This window comes from Equus caballus, chromosome 3 (genome assembly GCF_041296265.1).
Source record: "Equus caballus isolate H_3958 breed thoroughbred chromosome 3, TB-T2T, whole genome shotgun sequence".
Classification (NCBI taxonomy): Eukaryota; Metazoa; Chordata; class Mammalia; order Perissodactyla; family Equidae; genus Equus; species Equus caballus.
In genome coordinates, this window is record NC_091686.1 from 43,637,889 (window position 1) to 43,659,688 (window position 21,800).

At 38.8% G+C, this 21,800-nt stretch overlaps 1 protein-coding gene across 8 annotated transcripts in view; it reads right to left on the minus strand.

Annotated features, from left to right (window-relative positions):
- The window catches only part of BANK1 (B cell scaffold protein with ankyrin repeats 1), a 313,664-nt gene extending 298,690 nt beyond the window's left edge, over positions 1-14,974 (minus strand). For 2 of the 8 annotated variants that reach the window (XM_070263359.1, XM_070263358.1), the window contains exon 1: positions 12,128-12,299. In XM_070263359.1, coding sequence (XP_070119460.1) covers positions 12,128-12,197 — 70 coding nt within the window. In that variant the 5' untranslated portion in view covers positions 12,198-12,299. The other 6 variants (XM_070263357.1, XM_070263354.1, XM_070263355.1 and 3 more) reach the window with 6 other exon arrangements.
- Between the last annotated feature and the right edge of the window lie 6,826 nt (positions 14,975-21,800).

Below are 21,800 nucleotides of genomic sequence, written 5' to 3' on the forward strand. Positions count from 1 at the left end.
TCCTAGTTCCATTTCATTCACACGCTTTACTTTCCCTAACAGATAATCACCTTCTGATTTTCCTCCTATTTTCTCTAGCACATCCCATAACCAAAGCTCCCATGTGAATGGTTGGAATTAACCATAAGAGAATTAAAGACACAGACAAATTGTGTGTGCCCTACTCAGCCTACCACTGCTATTTTCCCTCCTCTGAATCTCCTTCAGCTTCTATTCCTATTAGGAGCCTCCCTCCCTCTCACTCATTCAAAGTTTGGTCATCAGTAAAGGGTCAGAACTTTATTTATGCAATGGTATGAGTAGCACTGAGGAAAACATAGCTACAGGCAGGACTACCAATCTCTGGCTGAAAGAATCATCCTCTCAAGAACTATTTGCCAGTTAATAGGAATGATAACTTTGTGCAAAAGCACTTATTTCTGTACCACTGTTGAGATGACAATGCATCTCATGGTTAAATATATTTGTGAAACAACAGATTTGAGGAAATTGAAGATGCATTGTTCGTTGCAGAATTTCTCAGACAACTGGAATGTTCTGATATGCATATTCAAAATTTATTTCACCCCAGGATGCTTTTCCCCAAGAAACATATATGCTACAGAATACAATTTGGACAATACAGTACTAAAGGAATAAAGCCCTGGACTATGAGCTCAGATTGCCCAGGTATTGGTGATAAGGGACGACAAGTATAAGTCACCCTTTGTAATGTCCCACATGGCCGCTCACCTACTCACCTGTCAACAGCCATGACAACTATAAATTACAGAGTATCTACTACGCTGCAAGGATTACTAAATGTTCTTTTATCTTTTCATCATAAGACACAGAAAGGTGTTGTAACAGAGTTATCTGAGGTTATACAACCATCTTCTAAGTGATGCAGCTAGGTTTCAACTCAGAATGAGGAACTTACGGCTAGATTTTTACATGCACCAGATCAGAAAATTATTCTAACGGGTCATATAATAAAGTACTACATATGAAAATACTTCTTAATGAAATCTTCTATATTTTCCCAAGGAGAGGCAGAAATGAAATGTATGTTAATTGCTAACATCTCAGCAGACTGGCCCTCACAAAATAGAAAAGCTGTCCCTTTATGTCCATAATTACAAATGCTTTCTAATCACCCATAGGTTACTCAGAACTAGGAATTTGCTTAGAGGGACCCTCAAAGATCTAGGTGAGACACTGTAGAGATTTATACATTTTAGGGAATACATTTCTCAGATAATTTAAGTAATTCTGAATATATCACTAAAGCTTTACCTATATAACTATAGCTACTATTATTTTTACATATATGATGATATTAGAAATATCTTTAACACAAAAATCAAGAGACTGAGTCAACTCCACTACGATCCAGTTTTTGTGTGTGTGTTTTTGTATGTGTGGTGAGGGCAGGGGGATGACACATGATATAATTGTGGACTAAGTCTCCTTCAAGAATAAAGAAATGAAAATTAATCACATTTTAATTTTAAAAAATATGATGTCTAAACAGAATTAAATTCTCAAAATGAGAAAAATGACCGTTATCCATTAACTATCTTCCTGAAGACAACACACAATTTCACACATAGTACCATATAGTTTGTTTTTATAACAGATCATCAGTTTCATCAAGTTCAATTTTTGTGACTACCCAGAGAAACATATGTTTGAGAGATTAGAATGTTTAATACAGTGATGAGAAAAATTAAACTGGAGAACTGAAAGAACATTTCTATGAGGCTCTCAATCCTGAGTTGCATATGTATATGACACCAGAAGTACAGAGAATGAGCCATGTAAACACATTCCTTCTAATAAAAGTGAAAGTTGAACATTAGCTCACGCTGAAAGTACTATTTCCCATTTGACAGGCACCTGCTATGAATGCTCCAGGCACTTTGCAGACAGAATTACATTTAATCATCATCATGTTCCTATAAAATAGGTGTGCACCCATTTCAGATATGAAGAAAAAGGATCTTAGCTAAGTAATCTACTCACTGTCACACAAAAAGTCTGTGGCAGATCCCATATTTGAGTTGACATAGATAGATACAGATATCAGTACAGATAATTAACCCACGAATGCAAACACAACTTGGAGCCTTAGTTATCTTTTAAAATAACATTTATCAATGTTAATTTGGAATAATGCATAGGAAAACAGGTGACCCATTAGAAGATTATTTGACTGGTCTGTAACACAAATAAAAATCTTGAGATATTTTAAACTGTAATTCTATATGCACATGCAAAGATCTATCTTGAACTCCTTTAGAAAAAGCATTAATGGGTTTTTTTTTTCATTTTAACATCTTGTAAAGTTTAATACTAATAAAAAATTATATATTTTCCCTTCCAATAATTTCAATGCACAGGTCACAATTTCCAGTTCATGATTCGACAAACAAATTGCATGATAAAATGCTACATGAAATGACATTTTAAATATAGAAAGCAGTATCTTGTTACATTTGTTCACAGAACCACATCAAGAAAGTTCAACCTTCATGTGGTTGTAACACGAACGAGTGGAAAGTTTCCAACTTCGTCATTTGACGTAAATAAACCAAGTTACTATATATTTCTTCTGAAACCTAGGACTTTTTATACACAGAATTTTCAACCCAAATTAACTCAATAGAAGATTTTTTTCCTGCTTTTTCTCCCCAAATCCCCCCAGTACATAGTTGTATATTTTAGTTGTGTGTCCTTCTAGTTGTGCCATGTGGGACACCGCCTCAAAGTGGCCTAAGGAGCAGTGCCACGTCCACACCCAGGACCCGAACGGGAGAAACCCTGGGCCGCCGAAGCGGAGCGCGGGAACTTAACCACTCAGCCACGGGGCCAGCCCCTCAATAGAAGATTTAATAGATTTAAATTTGATTCTTCCCAAATCAGTACACAGAGATACAGTGCTTAATGACAAAGATACATCAAGAAATGCATCATTAGGCGATTTCATTGTTGTGCAACCATGATAGTGTGTACTTACACAAATCTAGATAGCATAGCCTACTACACTACAACATACCTAGGCTGCATGGTATAGCCTATCGCTCCTAGGCTACAAACCTGTAGAGCACGTTACTGTACTGAATGCTGTAGGCAACTGTAACACAACGGTAAATATTTGTGAATCTACACACAGAAAACGTATAGTAAAAATATAGCATAAAAGATAAAAAATGGCACACCTGTATAGGGCACTTACCACGAATGGAGCTTGCAGGACTGTAAGTTGCTCTAGGTGTCAGTGAGTGAGTGGTGAGTGACGTGAAGGCCTAGGACATCACTGGACACTCCTGTAGACTTTATCCACACTGCACACTTAGACTAAATTATCACTAGGAAAATACCTCCCGTGGTGGGCATGAGTGGACAGGGGTTCTATCCAAACTGTTGGAGGAATTATGAACTATGTCAGCATTTTATGAGAGTTATCTGGTAATATTTATTCAACAATATTTCATAAGGGAGAAATCAAATCTCTAATGGATTTTATTGGAATTTTTTTTCTGAGAGTTTAGAGCAGTGATACCCAACAAAAAATGTAATGCAAATAACAAATACAAGCCACATACGTAATTTTAGTTTTTTTAGCAGCCACATTACAACAAATAAAAATACAGGGGGCCAGCCCCATGGCCAAGCAGTTAAGTTTGAGCACTCCAGTTCAGCGGCCCAGGGTTCACCAGTTCAGATCCTGGGTGCAGACCGACACAATGCTCATCAAGACATGCTGTGGTGGCATCCTACATAGAAGAACTAGAAGGACTTACAACTAGGACATGCAACTATGTACTGGGACTTTGGGGAGGAAAAAAAAAAGAGGAAGATTGGCGACAGATAGTAGTTCAGGGCCAATTTTCCTCACCAAAAATACAGGAATACCTAGGAGATATTGTGGGTTTGGTTCCAGATCACCGGAATAAAGTGAGTATTACAATAAAGCGAGTCTTGAATTTTTTGGTTTTCCAGTGCACATAAAAGTTATGCTTACACTATACTGTAGTCTATTAAGTGTGCAATAGCATTATGCCTAAAAATAACAATATACACACCTCAATTAAAAATATTTTATTGCTAAAAAATGTTAACCATCATCTGAACCTTCAGCAAGTTGTAATCTTTTGCTGAAGAGTCTTACAAAAAACACAATGACTGTGAAGCACAACAAAACGAAGTGCAACAAAAAGAGGTATGTCTGCAAATAGGCAAAATTCATTATAATAACATTTTATTTAATCCAATAAATTCAATATATTTTCCACATATAATCAACATAAACTACTGAGAGATTTTATATTCTATTTTTTGTGCCAAGTCTTTGGAAACTGGTGTGTATTTTACATTTATAGCACATCTTAATTTAAACCAGCTCTGTTTCAAGTGCTCAAGAGTCACATATCTCGTGGATAGCGTTGGGCAGCACAGTGTAGTGATTTTTGCCCATCACATATAGAAAGCATGTAAAGCTTCACTAATCTGACATCACAGAAAAATCTGCATTCTACATCCTCATCAGGAAATATAATTTTGAGTTCGCTCTCATTTATTATCAAAATCCTGTACAAAACAATATATAGCAAGAATTGTCAAAATTTATAACTAAGTTATTAACCTGTTTGAATGTGTTTTTATTTAGCAACATTCAGTTTCTCAGACTCAGACAGGAAGAATATAGTTGAACAAACTTACTTAAAGGTGGAGTTTTATCAAGTGAGTGTGACAGAAAAAGAGATGGATAAGGGAGTTGAAACATATGCACAGATATGATTGTAATAATGATGCATGGATTCCAATTTGGATAAAAAGGAAGGGATGATCAATAGAAAGAAAAGCTAAGGAATAATTTAGCACTAAACCAAAGTTTTCATAAGATAAACTATTTTCCATTGACATTCACGCTGAGAGAGAGAGGGAAAGAGAGAAAGGCACTCCAGAAACATGGAAGAAAAAAACGAAAGAAGGAAGGGAAACAATGAGACACAACACTTAAACACATGAGAAAATCCATTTAACATGTGTTCCTAATCGAATTTATGGAACTTGTCAATGAAAGTTTTCGTAGGAGAAAATCCCTTTTGGTGTGATGCCATCAGCTTTTGAGTACAATTAAACTGCTATAGTAGCACTCATCTTAAAACAAAAATAAAAATAAAATCCTTTCCTTGATGCCACATCTCCTCCAGCTGCCACCATCTTTCTACTCTCCGGCATCTAAGCTTTCAAAAGGGTTGTCTACAAGGCATCCACATCCTCATTTACCTTCCCCTTCAACTCATTCCAATTTGGCTTTTATCACCTCTACTAAAGCTATTTACTTCTGTCCCTAAGGTCATCCATAAGTTTCGTGATGCCAAATCTATTGGCTAAATTTCAGTCCTCAATTTACCTAAACTACTAAAACAATTTGGGCCAGTTCACCACTGTTTTCTTCCTGAAATATTCTATTTTTGAATTCTTACCATTATACTCTTTTGCTTTCCTTCTTTTCTTTTTAGCCTCTGCTCAATCACACTGGACAACTTCTCCTTCTATCGACACTTAAATGTTTGCTTTCCACTCGTCTCTATTCTGGGTCTTCTTTTCTTTCTATTCTAAATGCTTTCCTATGTTATCTTATTTACTCACGCATTTTAAATGCTATATTTTTCCCAATTTTGTATCTCCAGTCTGAAACACCTTTCTGAGCTCCAGATCATAATATCAAATTGCTTACTTTACACCTCTACCTGAATATTTCTGTTACCTCAAATATATCATTTCCAGAACTGAAATTTGGATGTTCTCTCATGCCCTCACAATTTCCTCCTGCTCCTTCAGTCTTTTCTGTTGGAATAAATGACAACATCATGATCCTCCCAGTTTTCCATGTCACAAACCTAAGAGTCATTCTTTTCATCTCTTTCCCCCTCAGGCTCTGTACGTACTATCTTACAAAAGGTATGTAAATAACAGTTCTGAATAAATCTGTCCACTTGTCCCTATGTTTTACTGTTTGGTAAACTCCTAACAGTTCAACAATTCCCATGAGCCTTCTTCCAATCCATTGTAACAAGAATAGCTCAAGTGGTCTTCTAGAAACAAAAATCTAGTCATGTCATGCCTCTGTTTTAAAACTCTTCAATAGCTTCTCATAATACTTAGGGGATTTTTACACAGACTTACACAACTTAGTTTCAGTTTACTTTCCCACCTTCTTCTTCCGCAACTCTCTCCCTTGCTAATTATAACACTCTGAGTGTAACCTTGTCAAATCTTGAAAAAGTTTTGTGATTCTGAGTCTCATTCCTTCACCTAAATCATTATATTTAATTGATCCCACTGAACTTCCTTAATTTGTGCCTATCTCTCCAGTTGAGCAGGAGCACATTGAATTCTGATCCTGTTTTCCAAAGTAATCATTTAATCCCATTATTAACTATCACCTGCAGCTCAATAAGGATATTATACTTTCTACTCTGTAACAAAAAAAATATGTTGATCAAGGACCAATCTTGGAAGTACAATACTTCTATTTTGCTTTAGACTAATACCAATCCACCGATATTGGATATAAAGTTTTCATAATGGTCTGTCAGTGATGTTATTTTTACTCATTTGCCAGCAAGACTGAGATAATAGCTAGTAAGTTATGCCACTTTTATACCTCCACTCCGTCTTTTATGAAAATAAACGTCAAAAGCATTCTCTCACTCTGTATGCCTCAATTTAACTATATTTTTAAAATTTGACAGAAACAGCATGCCATAAATTTTTCAGATAAAAACATCCTTTTAACATGAAGAAAACAGCTATAATTTTATAATTAGTATAATTTTACAACTACATATTCAAAACTCTAAACTTCTTAATAGTGCTTAACTCTTAAAATGTTCATCTTTAAGTGAATAATTTCCTCATCAACTCTAGAGACTTCAAGTTTAGAGAAAAAAATAACTGCATGGACTTTCTTCAAATTTCAGTAATAAAGCCAGAAAACTCCAAATATTCTTATGTGGAGACTCCTAGACTTACTCATAATGCACCCTATTCTCAGCGCATAAAAGCACTAGATCTAATTCCCAGATTAACTTTGAATGGAAGATGCATAACAGATATCTTTTCAACAATAACAACACTTTCTAAAAGAGAACAAGCTTATGGGAATAAGAGTGGCAGTGTTTGAGAAATAAAGGTACACTAGTCCAAACTCTTTTTTTCCTTCAAAAAAGAGAAATTCATTCAAACTAGCTCACGTAAAGAGAAAAGTCATTGTAAGGCTACCACAGACATCTCATGGACAGACAAGCTCAGATAAACAAGTGCAGGTAGGTCTTCTATGGCCTGGAAATGGAGAGTCAGAAATGAAGACTCCTCCCTCTGCCTTTCAGTCCTCTTCAATTCTCTCATCTCATCTTCTTTCTAACTATCCATCTTGCACATCAGTCAACTGGCTGTCATCCTCTATTGCATATCACATCAAACGGTGACCTTCCACTGACAAGGGTCTCATTATCTCTTGTTTGAAAGGAAAAGAGGGGCTTTGTTGAGTCCAAGAAATCTGTAAAAGCCAGACAACAGGCATTATTAGCCATTAAGCCGCCAATGGGCTGGCTTCCTTTGAATCAAGTGCCTATTCTTGGCCCAAGAGAGTGTTTTGCAGAATCGGGATGATATAAGTTCTACCCATTTTACATGGTATAGACGGACAGGATATGATAAAGGAAGGGTCTCTGGCCTATAGATATGTGCCTGGAGTAGTGAAAGGTCTAAACTTTTATTGAAAAGTGATATAAGAAAATTAAGGAATTACCTCATTAACTGAAACCAAGGTAGATTTTTGCCTCAGTTTTATCTCACTCATTTTCCCAATAGTGGCATAGTAGTTTACTAATTGTACTAAAAAAATGCAGTTGTCCCCTGAGACTTTTAAACTGTATCAATCTATTAAATGTAAATAAAATGTGATAGACCAATGTGGAAAATGTGTAAATCTTAGAGATTCTTCAGTCATAAGAAATCTTCTACAATTTGTCATTCCAGTGACATGATTTTATAGAATCATACCCTTTTGTGTTTCTCTACCTTCTAAAAAAGACATGGTGACTTAGAAGTTACAACTTTAACAGTTTAAAAAAGTTTTTGTATGAAATAAAAGAGCACAATGAATTATTAAATATTTTCATCTGATTATAGTGAACAATGCAACTTCTAGTCCAAAGTAGGTGCTAACCTGCTGATGCTCTCACTTATCGAGTACTGTGATATCCGTATGAATCCAAAATAGAAACACAATAAACGGCAGCTCTTAAAAGAAGGTCAAAATTTCAAGTGTTCTTGACACTATGTTACTCTTCTGAAAATTAGGCATGATCCCATGGGTAACTTGGAACGAAAAAGGAATGAGAATATTGATCCTGACAAAAGGATGAGGCTTAGTCCTTAGCGTGGATCATGACAAAAAACGAAGCATATAGTAAATGGAACTCGAAGTCAGAAACTGTTCTTGTACTTTTCAGTATGTCTTCCTTATAGGGTGGAACACATAAAAAAATGAAGAAATTGGAATTACTAATATGGAAAAGCGGTACAGGAGCTTAAAAGAAAGGAAAATATGACATGTTAGTGTGATAAAACATAACTTACTTTAATGAACTGGATACAAAGGAAATCTTATAAAAGACCACAGGCGTTGATGAATTACTTCTCATGATTACAAAGGGAAGTAGTCTTTCTGGACTTCTTCAATGTGGAGCACTTGGAAACAACAAAGAAATTCTGCCCAGTGGTCTACGTCTAAAAGGCCCATTATTTTTCTCTGAGTGAAAAATAAATACAAGAGGGGATAATTCCACACAATATCTCATATTTTCCCCACCTGGACTATTTCAATGTCTGCAGCAAAATTTAGATACCATTCTGTATATTTAAAACAGGAAAGAATTACAAGGCCATATAACAATTTATTTTAAAATAATAACTTCTGGAATGTTTGCTCTTCCTATTCTTATTTCATAACTGTCTCCAAAATTACACTTAAGATATTCTATAATATATAAAGAAAGTAATAAAATAGCAACTGTAACGTAGGTGATCAGGTAATAGCCATTTAAATTCTTAAAACACGATTTATATTTAGCAGGAATGATATTCTCTACTTAACCCTGGATTTTTTTTTAAGCCAGCAGTAAATATTTTGGTAAAATAGATTTGCCATCTTCTTATAATTTGATGAAGTATCCCACAGTTTTCAATTTGACGCTTAGTTTTTCACATGTATTTATATATATATTTTTAATTGAGTCACAAATGGTATTCTGTGATATGGGAAAATAAAACATGCTCTCATTTTGTCCTATTCAAGTCTCATTTTCTTCTTTCCTGTAACTGCTCTACTCTAACGCCCTTTTAATCAATCTATCCTTACTTCTTTTCACTGTGGATTCCTTCTTTCCTCCTCTCAGAACTATTAACCACAATATTTCTACAAGGATATGGCGGTGTCTTACTACAGGAAGCCATACTCTAATTTTTTTTCATGTGGGAGCTTGATGGCTTCATTCATTTAAGCTTTCCCCCATGTCAACATGAGGCAGTTTCTCAACAAGAACTCTACCTTTTATATGTAAATGTGACACTACTGTCCAATGACCCAAGATTTAAAATAATAGCTACCATGTATTAAGCAATTACTATTTGCTATGCCCCTCTGAAAAGCACTTCACATGCTTTTCCTCTTTTAATCTTCAAAACCACTCTTTCAAATAAACGTTATTGTTTTCCCCACTTTTTTAAAGTGGGCAAATGGAGATAATGACAGGTTTAGTTATTTAGCCAAGACATAGAGTGGATAAGCAATGAAGCTTGACTGGCTATGAGGCAATCAGAGTCCAGAGGCCATCGTAAACAGGGCATGGTCACCTACAATATGTGTTCAGAGAGATGTACCAGAAAAGTGCCCTCTGCTTATCATAAGTAGAACACCAAATACACTGCTGTGGAAGCCTGAGCAATTAGATCTTAGAGAACTAGGCCATATTAACCATTCCATTTGGTATTCCATACTGGTAAAGTGAAAATGCCCTAAGACAGCTACCGCTCTTTAAATCTCAGCAAAAATAACCTTATCAGGACATTTCCAGCTGATCTGAAGACAGCAAGTTTTACCAGCCACCAGAGTAGAACCAAGATACTCTCTTGGAAGGAGAAATCTAGGATGTTGGCTATGTTGGAAGACTGAAGTCAGAGTATAAAGCTTCAAACCTTCAAGAACTTCAAGGATGAGGAGAGACCTAAACAACCCGTGTTCCTCACAAGCTGCATATAAGCATGTAGCGCACTGTGAGACAGGATAGGTGCTGTCTGCTTTTAAGCTAATAATTCAACTCTCTTCATAAGACGCATCAAATAATATTAATAAAAATACAAAAACTATGAAGTGGAGAATAATCTGTGCTTTAATAAATAAACAGCCCTTATTGAAGGTAACAGTTAATATTAAATTATAAAAACTTTCGTTTTGGGATACAGCAAAGGAAGAATTTCTCTTTTGGACATTGATGGACAGTATCTAGTTAAACATAAACCAGAAAATACAATGTAATCGGAATTTTCATCCACTGTGCATCATTCTTCCATCGTTGTAGTCCTGGCTATCACACCTTTCCTGCTTCCATTAAAGGACGTGGTGGATACTCACAGATTTCTGTGGTGGCAGGATCCACAGATGTCACTACAAGCACACCACACACAGACTGCTAGAAATATATTATCTGCAGAGGCATGATACGGTGTTTACTTAGATGGTGTTTACCAGTTTACACTCGTATTACTACACAACATAAAAGGTTGTTGGTGAAGCGATGTGATCTTCAAATAATTATTACTTATCGGACCTCGGGTAAACCACTCCTTGGGTCTCAATTTTCTCTCCTCTGAAATGAAGCAGTTGGACTAACTGACCTTTAATGTGCTACATTAAGCTAAAGTCCCCGACGCTGTGGAGAAGCTCGCCTGAAGCAGAGAGAAGGGTCATACAAAACGGCTTTCCATTAATCAGAGGATTAATCCGAACCAGCTCCCTTAGAAGACTGCTCATATCTAGGAACGGACACGGGTTAACACAAAACGGCTCATTACAAGAAAAAGCTCATTGCTTTGGCCAAATAAGGAGGTAAGTGAAGCAAGTGATAATATCTTATTGGGAAGGACCAAAGGAGATGGGGAAAACGCCCGAGGAGGAACAGAACTCAGAATGAGGAAGGAGTTGGTTCCCATCACTCCAGCGCCATTCCTAACGGCAAGTGCCTCACAGTATCACTTGAGTACTAGGAGAAATAAAAGCCGTTTTCTAGCGAAACTGATCAATCTAGAAGTTTGAAACCAATCGCAGCCCATTCTGTTTGACTAAACTGCTAGGCTGAAAGCGCACCAGAGCTAGCCCGCCCAGGGCTCCGCGGGCGGCGCAGGCGCAGCGGGCACCCTCCCGACGGGTTCGCAGGCGGCCACATCCCGGCCCCGACGCCTCTGGTCACTTCCCGCTGCAAGTGAGAAGCAGTCTTCTAAAATTTACATGTTAAAAAAGGCACTAGGCAAGAAAAGCAGCTAAAGCCAAAATTACATTACCCAAAAAGTGCTAGCAAGCTATAAGAAATTCTAGTCAGCAAATGAGAATTTCACTCGGATTTTCTTGTTGCATTTCTAACGGTGAACCCCTGCAGCAATCTCAATACCCAAGTGAAGGATTTTTTAAAAAAATCTCAAAACTAAACACTTTTTATAACCATTATAAAGTTCAGAAACGCTTCCCAAAGAACTGGAACAACCGATCGCAGCCCCTTCGACCTGTTCAACGCGCGTGCGCTCCTCCGCGCCGGGGGGCTCTCGGGCGCGTGCGCGAGCAGGCGCCGGCGCGCGCTCACGGACGCCGCGGGTTTACGCACAGCTTCACGCAGGCGCGTCGCCTGAACGTTCGTTCCGAGACGCCCGGAGAAGCCAGTAACCCCTGTCCCGGTGCTCTGGAAAGTTCCGGGGCCTGCGCGGCGGCGGGCAGCGGCGGTGTACCGTGAGCCGCCCTCCTCACGCCCGCCGCGCCGGCCCTGCGGGCCCCCGCCACCCCAGACACGCGACCACCCACCTGGGGGCGCTGGGCCGCAGGGGGAACGCGCCCGGCTCGCGCCCGGCCCACCCGGCGCCGCGGGCAGCATGGCGGCGGCGAAGACGGCGGCCTCTCCTCCGCCTGCCTCTCCTCCGCCGGCCTCCGCGCTGCCCTCCGCGGCCGCCCGGAAGCGCACCGGCCGGAAACGCGGCCGGGAGGCGCCGGAGGAAGCGAAACTGCCCGCTTTCTCGCCGCTTGGCGAGGCTGCCGGCGTCCCCAGCGCTGCCCGGCCCTGCGCCCGCCTCACCTCTTCCCCCGGAGGCCTCCCGGTGCGCTGCGTCCAGCCGCGGCCTCCCGCCCGCCGTCGCGTCGGGGCCAGGCCGCGCTCGAGGCGGCCGCGTGGACGGGCACCCATGACGGAGAGAGGGACGGGTGGGCGAGGACGTGCGGCCTCGTTGAAAAGAGGCTGCATGGCTCCGGGACGCTCTGGGCGACGCTCGTCAATTACGAACTGCTTTCAGATCCCACGTGAAATGTGTGTCCTGCTCTTGCTCCCGATCAGAAGTGGGCCCAGTACAAGTTAGCTGTGGATCTAAAGAGGTCCTCCAACGAGAGTTTTCCTTGTTTCTTTGCTTGAAAGACTGAGAAATACTCAGAATTTCCCTAGAGCCTTAAAGTAAATGTCCGTTCTTCCCTCAAGGATCACTAAATTAGAGATTTGCCTTTTGAAGTTGAAAATATCTTTGAAGATCAATTTGAAGATTTGCTAATAACTTGTGGTTTAAATGTCCCTCTTCTCTTTTTAGGAAAAAAACCTGAAAGGAAAGCTTGTGTACTAACTCTCTCACAGTCTTTTTAAAGCATACCGTAAATACAAGTATCAAAATGTTAACTTTTTTCACACAAGTGGATTTGTTTTCATACTTTGTAACATAAAGAAAACTTGGAGAAATATGTGAAATGTCAAGTCTTGAAACTTGAAGTATCTAAACTATTATAGTTTAAATATATAAATAGTTTTAAACTTTATCTGCTTTCCAATAGTTCTCTAACCTCATTCTTCATTTTAGGTTGATCTTCTGTTTGGAAAGAATGGACTGAGAGATTTTTATCTAACATGAAATAACACATTGACCACTTGATTGCCTTCTCTAAATGCTTGTTTGCTAAGAGGCCTCAGTATAGTAGAGACAGAGGGTTTGGATTACAGGGTACATGTAAACTCGGTCGGTATTTTCAGAAATTCAGTGTTTAGGAAAGCGTAAGTCTTAAAGTAACGCCTTGGGGAACAATGTCCTAATTGATGCGTTTGCTAGTGTATATATATATATTCTTCACAGAAGAGACTTTGACCAAGATTTTGAGGAGGAAGGAAGGAGCATAAACACTCCAGCTTAGGCTCCCGAGTTAAGTGTCCAAATCTTCAAAGGCATCCCAGTTTGTTGTATGGAAACACAACGCTCCCTCTTCTCCAGGCAAAACTTGGCTGATGAGGACAGTCTTCGATAGCAAATGGTACCTGAAACACATGGAGCAGCCTTCCTGTAGGAAGATCCCTGCACGGGAAGCCGGGAGGCTGCGGGCGCCGTCTTGACTCTCCGCCTTGCAGTCTGGGCACCAGGGGCAATTAGTATTTCTGAGCCTTGCCTAATCTCAGCTAAATGAGGAATCTGGAGTAATTATATTCAATCTCTGCCAGCTATACAGTTTTATCATTGTCTCCCCTAGTACATGTCGACTAACTAAGACGTGCAACACGTGAAAATTGAGTACATTTTCAGATGCTCACTTCCAGTATTTACATCAATATGATTCTGGTAAATGGAAAAATGGAAACAAAAATGTGTTTAAAATTAAAGACTGGCTTTAAAAAACTATTTAATAAGACTTTGTGTTAGAAAATCTTTAAAATCTTCCACTAAAGTTCAAACTTTACTCCAGGTTTCTATTTGTTTCAGGTACTGAATGAGAGCACAGTGCTTGTTTAAGAGTTATGAGGTAACATTTCAGCCCATTTACTTATTTATTTATTCTTTTGTTTCATTACTGTTGCTGTTAACAGCTGCCCTGTTTTAAGTATTCTGTGTGCCAAGCACTGTGTTTTTTTCACAATGTTCATGTCATTGGTTCTCAAAACAACGTGGCTTTAAGCATATTTTACAAATGAGGAATCTGGGTTTTAAAAGTTTTAAGTGACAGAGCTGGAAGGCAGTCCTAGATCTGACTGCGTAGCCTGCCAACTTCACGACAACCCTCCCTTTCTTTGAAGGCCACATAAAGTCACTGCTAAAGATTATGTGGACATCACAGGCCAGGTCACACCTATATACATATCGAAAAATCGCTTTTGTTTTCCTACGCACATTCCTACAGAGCAGTAATCCCACAGAAATGAACATCAGTATCCTTAAAACTAGGCCTGAACCACGCTCAGAATTCATGATGATGTTGGCGCTGTTTGGTTGAGGGTATGTAGCATTGTTTTCACAAGAGAGGAAAATGTGTGGCGATCACACACACAGATGCAGGGACCTAAGTCTTACATATGTTCTCTGCCCATGAATTTCTGAAAAGATACTACAGAAATGTTTTCACTCATTTTGGTCTTATTTCTCAGTGTCAGGCACATATTTCATCACAGTTGACCTTGTTTCCCCCCTGCTTTCTCCCTTCAGGAAATGACACTGTCTGAAATGCTGGGTTATCTCTTGGTTCACATTTGTTCTCTGGGATGAGGCACTTAGTTGTTCTCACACTGAGATGCTTTTCAGTCAGAGTAGTCCCAGCAGCAAGTAATCACAGGTTTCTGATTTTACTTCTGTTACACAATGACAAAAAATGCTAGCCACAGTTGGTTTCGTGTTTCTCAATACATCAAACTGTTGGATCCATTGACTTCTTCTCGTGCATTCTTTCCCCTAGCACCGTACTGACGGTTTCAGTGTTATTATCCCACTCAGTGGAGGTGATCCGAGCCTCATGCTGACTCCGTGTTCTGATAAATGGATGGCTGAGGCTGTTTGCTGCTGCCCTGTTGCCGTTGCCATGGCTGATTCCTTGTGCCCTTTGCAGACTGGATGCTTTTGCTAATGCTGTTGGCTTAATTCTACTTTTAGATTCTGGATACCTTCAAAGAACAAAACTGGCGATTTCCTAAAATAGCAACCTATATAAAAGTGAGATAGTATTTGCTTCTTCCTGGCTGTTTACTACTGGAGGATTTCCCTCTTGAAGAACACATCCAGATCTTTAGACACTGAATTATATTATACTCATAGTGTGTCATTATACTTCTGATTTGCTAGCTCAAGACTAGACCAAATACCAGGAAGGTTTGAAGGAAATTCCTAGCAATAATACCTTTTGTGTTGTTGTTATTGAAAGGCTTTCTTCATTGTCTTATCCTTCCTCACATTTTAACTGAATCCTTTAATACTTATCTAACTGTGTAATGGGCCCCCTAAATATGTCCACATCTTAATCCCCATAAGCTGTGTCTATATTAACTTACATTACATGGAAGGTGGAATTAAGTTAGGGATCTTGAAATGGGAAAAGTATCCTAGATCATCCAGGTAGGCCCACTGTAATCACAAGAGTACTTAGGTGGAGGTAGAAAAGTCAAAGAAGAGACATGATGAGGAAGCAGAGACTGGAGTAAAGTGCTTTGAATATGGCGGAAGGGGCCACAAGCCAATGAATGCAGGTGGCCTCTAGAAGCTGGAAAAGGCAAAAAAAAAAAAAAAAAAAGGATTCTCCTGCACAACCTCCAGAAGGAACCAGCCCTGCTGACACCTGACTTTAGCCCAGTGAGACTGAACTTGAACTTCTGACCTCCAGAGCTGTAAGATAATAAATTTGTGTTGTTTTAAGACACTGAGATTGTGGCAATTTGTTACAGCAGCAACAGGAAACTAACACATCAACTTATGGTGATAAATTGAGTGTTTGAGGAGATTCATAAATAAGGAAATTTGTTTATATTCTTCTAAATAAATGTATGTTAGAGAGTGTTCAATTCCCTTTACTGTTCATTTGCTGAGTCCTTGTGGAGTGACACTTCCTTGCTAACTGGTGGTTGAGGTAGCTCTTTGGTATCCCTTCCTCCAGGGCTCTTTGCATTGTGTGCTTGCTTCCCTTCTGTAGTGACGGAGTAGATGTGCTGAGTCTTCTCTTTTCTGTTCATCTGAGGATGACTTTTGGAATTCATCAAGTTTGCTGCTGATGCTGTAGCTGACTCCATCCCTCCTCCACGCCCCTGCCTGTGCTAGCAAGTCAAAGTGGGTTTGCTGGAAAGGAGCCTGCTCGGTGGAGCTGCGTTTTAACAACCAATACGATAAAACATTTGAATGTCAAGAAATGTGGAAGTCTCCATTTCTTTTTTTGGTTGTTTTGGCTTTCTTTGTGAAAGCTGATGATTCTCTTCCATTTTTACCCTGTAATTATTGATTAGATTAGAGTTTAAGCCCCACTTTCTACCCAACTTATAATATTTTCCTTAATACATGACTTACCATGGGTCTCTCAAAATCTGAACCTGTTAGCTTCACTCCTCTGCAGGATTGATAAAAGGAGACATTGCTCCTCATGTTTTCATTATTCATTTATTAATTCATTCAAAAGGAGTTTAGTAAGTGCTTACCATATGCAAGACACAGCGCTGGGCACTGGATATACAGTGATGAAAAGATGTGACCCTTGCTTCCAAAAACTCTGCCTTCTAGACATTCTCCTTCAGTTTTTGTGGAGAATTGTGTAGGATAAAGTACTAGGAAATGGTTTTATGGTAATTGAAAAATATCCTTGGAACACTGGATGGATCAAGAATATTCTTGTAAATAATGTGATTGTTGGGGCAGTTTCCTTTATAAATAAATGATAGTAATGAAACATTGAAATTGGGAGTGTTTGGAACCAGAAAACAACACCAGGAAGTCGTTGGAGAAAAGTGTCAACAGGAAGAGAAGCAAAGATAATGTTTCGGCCAGTGGTGTAACTAGCTATTGTGCTTAGGGCAGGTTCCACGAATTGTGCCCCTTGACACGATCCAAGAAATGGAAGAGAATGTAGAAGGTATTTTCCACATCTACCACAAGTTTCCTAGGGTAGTGAGTAGCCTGTTAACAGTTTAGAAGAAAAGAAAATGCTGGCATTTATTTGAGGCAAGTGAAGTAAGTTTCCTTCTAAAGTCCAGATCATGTTGTATTACGACAGGAAAAGCAAAAGTCATTGCAGTCGATGTCTGAAACACTCATTCAGAGAAGAAAAAACAGTTAGCCTAGTGGACTTTTTAAGAAGAGCTTAAAAAAGGGAATAACAGAAAGTGACATTTTATGGTGAAAATTCTCACTAAAAGACTGAGTTTTCATTTTCCAAAAGCAAATAACAGAAATGTTTCTAACATGAAACCAATACCCAGAGAACACTGTCTCCTGCAGATCTTCTGAGAGTTCATTGTGCTCCTTCCCTCTGGCTAGATTAGAGTGCATTCCCCACCTTTTGAGAGACCAGCTTTGCGGTACCAATTTGTCTTTTTAAGAGGACAACCATGGAGGATTTCTGCTGTCCTGGTGAGTGGTCTGTGAGATTTCAGGATTGAGGGCTCTCATTGACATAGATGCTACGTTCTGTTGCAAGACCTCATGTAGACTTCATTGATCCTGAGCTTTTGAGGAATGCTAGAGGAAATCTCTGGCCATACGGATTGGGATAACTGAAAGATATTTCTTCATGAAGATCTTCTGGAATCAAAAGCATCATGTATGCTTTTGAAGGAAAGAGAAGACATTATTCAGGAGTGATTTCTTTGTGAGTCTAGGTCAAATATACATGGGAGAGGGATATTTAAAACTATATTGAGAATAGATAAGAGTTTAAGTCATGGGAATAGCTACTTCCTGGGAGGTAGATCGAATAGCTGCGAAAACAGAGGAAGGAAGAGGGGTAGTGACTTTGTCTAATGGCTGGAGATGGGAGTGGGTGGGAGAGCACTTTAAAACATTTTTCTGAGGGATCTAAGGACTACATTTAATCCTGTGAGTGCCACTGAAAGTATTTTGTATAGATTTTCTTACATTTGTTTCCTACTGAAGAAAGATCTGCTTTCAATTTTGGAAAAGACAATAATATTGAAAAGTAACTGAAATAGAAGAAAATAAATATAAAAATTTAAGATTAAAAAGAAAAGTTATTTTTCCCTCTATAAATATTTACTGAGCATTTTCTGTGTGTATAATAATCTAATAATGGTATATCAAGGATGGACACTTCATGTGCTAAAATGTATAATTCATAAAAAGCCATTAATAGTATAATAAACAGAGTTAATAAAAATTAAGAATAAAAGAATTTTGTTTTAGAGACACAATGAATACTTGCCATGAAATAGCACTAAGGAATTTGAAAAAAGTGAATTGGAAAACAATTATAATGGGTTATTTTCTAGTCATTCAACAATTATGTATTGAGTACCTACTATGTGTCATGGTTTCTATCCTTAGAGTGTTTCTCGTACGATGAAAGATCGTAATTGTAATGAAATAATTGTAATAGAGTATTCCAGTGTTGTAGTAGAGAAGGGACAATGTTCTTACAGAGCAGCCTGGGTCCTATGGGATGCTTGGCAGATTAGGAAGGCAGGGTATAGGGAGGCTTCCAGTGAGAGAAACCTCCCCTGAGGATCAATGATGCCCATGCCTGCCCAGTCTAACATAATGAAAATACAGTCTCTAAAGTAATCTCAATTCAGGAAAAGGCAAGTGCCTCTTGGTACGCTGAAACTATTTTCACAACTGAATTCCAGCCTACACTAAAACAGACAAAAAATTATGATACATCAGTAGAACTACTGTAGTATAGAGCTAAATATGTCCCTTTATTTCCTAAATCTTTACTATAACTTATTCATTATTTTAATACCCTTAGCAAGTGGTAATCTGTTTTCAGTCTTCTTCTCTTCAAATTCTGATTGAAGTAACTGGACAGATAGTAACTGAATTGCTGATAGTTTCCCCTTTTATACCTTTCATACTTAGTAAAAACGGATCCAATTTCAGTGACTAACTGATACATTGCAACTGCTGTCTTGCCAGCCACTTCTTTTTTTTTTAAATCAGAAAGTTTACCTTAGCGAAGAAAGAGAGAAGCTACATGTGAGGCAAGCATATCGTTTTGATCACCCTTTGCAGAAGTAAGCATTACACAAGGGTCTGACGAGTTCCCTCCCACACCAGCGTAGTCACTGAGAACAGTTGGACAGGAGTCCACCAGGATCCTTTCATTGCCAAGAGAGGCCTCCCGACCTAATTCCTATTCAGACACAAAGGGGACACAAAGAGATCCACTATCTGACGTGTCCAAATGACCTACAAATCACAGTACAGATTAGTTTGAGACTTGCAGCCACTTTGTGAATCTGAAGCAGGCTGGTCAGTGACCTCACGTACAGTGCAGGTTAACCCTGATTTAACCATTACAGATGTTTGTCAGGGACTAAAGGGGATTCCCCTCATGGCCTGAAGAGTAGATTTGCCTATAAATCTAAGATTCAATGATCTGAGTAGAATTGACTACATCCTCTTGCGCCCTTCCTATCTCCTGTACTTATTTTTATTTTTACCATAAAAACATTTATCTAGTTTATTCTTATTGATTTAAATATAGCCTTCTCAGACTAACATGTAAGCCCTCAAGGGATCTTATTCATTTTTCTATCCTCTGGCCTATCATAGTTTCTGGCATAGAATAGATGACTGATATGTAAAACTTTATAAGTGTTTGTTGAATAAATTACTGTGAAAACTATTAGAAACACGAAATTGAAAAAGAAAATTCCCAGATCTCAAAGATCTAATGAAGAAGAGAGATGGTAAACTCATGATAATTTAATTCACAGAGAAGTAAACCCTAAATAAAGGTGCAGAACAAATTGTTTAAGCCTAAAATGGAAGACGTGTTAACTATCATAAGGGAGTTTTCTGAGCAAAATAAGTTTTGGAGTTTGGTGCTTTAAGATTGGGGATTATTTCCACAGGTGTTATTTCTACAAAGAGATGAGGGAACAGCTGTGAATTATTTCTAAACTTTGAATTTGTATTATTGAAATAGCGTCACTGCTGGTAACATTGTTTAAGGTTTTATCAAATGTCCTATGTTAGCCTGAACTCTTTTGTATGCACATGACAGAAACCCAGCTCGAAGCCCTTCATGTGAAATGGGATATTTTAATGGATCATGTAACTAAACTGTGAGAAGGGGAGTGGTGTATGTACCTGTGCCTTGTGGAAACTGAAATAAAGGACTTGCTCTCTCTCCCTCCACTTCTTTCCTCTTATTCTAGAAAGCTCCCTCAAAAAGTTGAAAACATGTCCAGCTGAGGCAAACTGAGTAGGATTGAGAATTGCTCTCTCTGGTATCAAGTTTAGAGAATCACAAGGCACAAATGTTCATACTAGCATTATCCATAATAGTCAAAAAGTGGAAACAACCCAAATGTCCATCAACTGATGAATGAATAAAAAATGTGGTATAACATGCAATGGAATATTATCCTGCAATAAAAACGAATGAAGTGCCGATACATGCTACAACCTGGAAACATTATGCCAAGTTAAAGAAGCTGGTCGCGAAAGACCGCATACTCTATCATTCTATTTATGCGAAATGTCCAGAATGGGCAAATCCTTAGGGACAGAAAGTGGATTAGTGATTGCTAAGGCCTGAGGGTTAGGGGAGGATGGAAAGTACTGCTAATGAGTTCACAGTTTCTTTATAGGGTCATAAAAATATTCTGAACTTAGTAGGGTTGATTGTGGGACTCTGTGAATATACTAATTATACACTTTAAATTACATATTTTAAAAGGATGGATTTTATGGTATGTGAATTATATCTCAATAAAACTATTATAAAAAACTACATATATATATAAACTATTATAAAAAATTCATAAAGAAGGTCTTTAATTGACCTAATTCAAGAACTAATCTTTGCAGTTAGGGAGGGAGGTGTGGAGCACGCTGATGCATCTTACTGAGGTCAGGCGCTCATCTTTGGGACAATCAACAATAGTTGGAGGAGGAGTAAAGATATGTTGGAAGATGGCCACACAAATTTGGAGCACATGGTTAGTTTAGAAGAAACCACTTCCCAGTAAAAGGTAGATATTATTCCCAGAAGAAGGAAAGAAGGGGTGTGGATAGATTAGATGTCTACTATAAGAGGTCAGCTTGAAAAGCCTAGGTATGACTTCAGCAGTTGGCTCAAGCAGTGCATGCTGTGACGCACCGCAGACGTGCTTCAGTTCTGTGGCGCTCACCTCACAGTTAGCGGGAGTATTTTTAGGGACAGCTCACAACTATGTTCTCTCTAGGAATTGCTCTTGGCAAAAAGAAGCTGCCTTGCTCAAGGTTCCTCACCTTCTCTACAAGACAACCTGCATCTAAGAGTACAATAGCTCTAGTGGGAGTTTAATGTAAGAGTGCAAGGGCTAGACCCCTTACCCGATGCGGACATCTTTGAAACGTCATCCAGCATGAGAATTCCCCAAAGTCTGGCCTGAGTTCTCTGTTGCAACTGCTTCTTTGTTCAACTTCTTCCTTTGCCCAGGCCTACTTCCCCTTACATGTGTTGTTCCTAAGAATACTTCTCAACAAACCTCCTGCATGTAAATATCAGAATGCATTTCCCAGAGAATTTGTGATAATTTGTACCA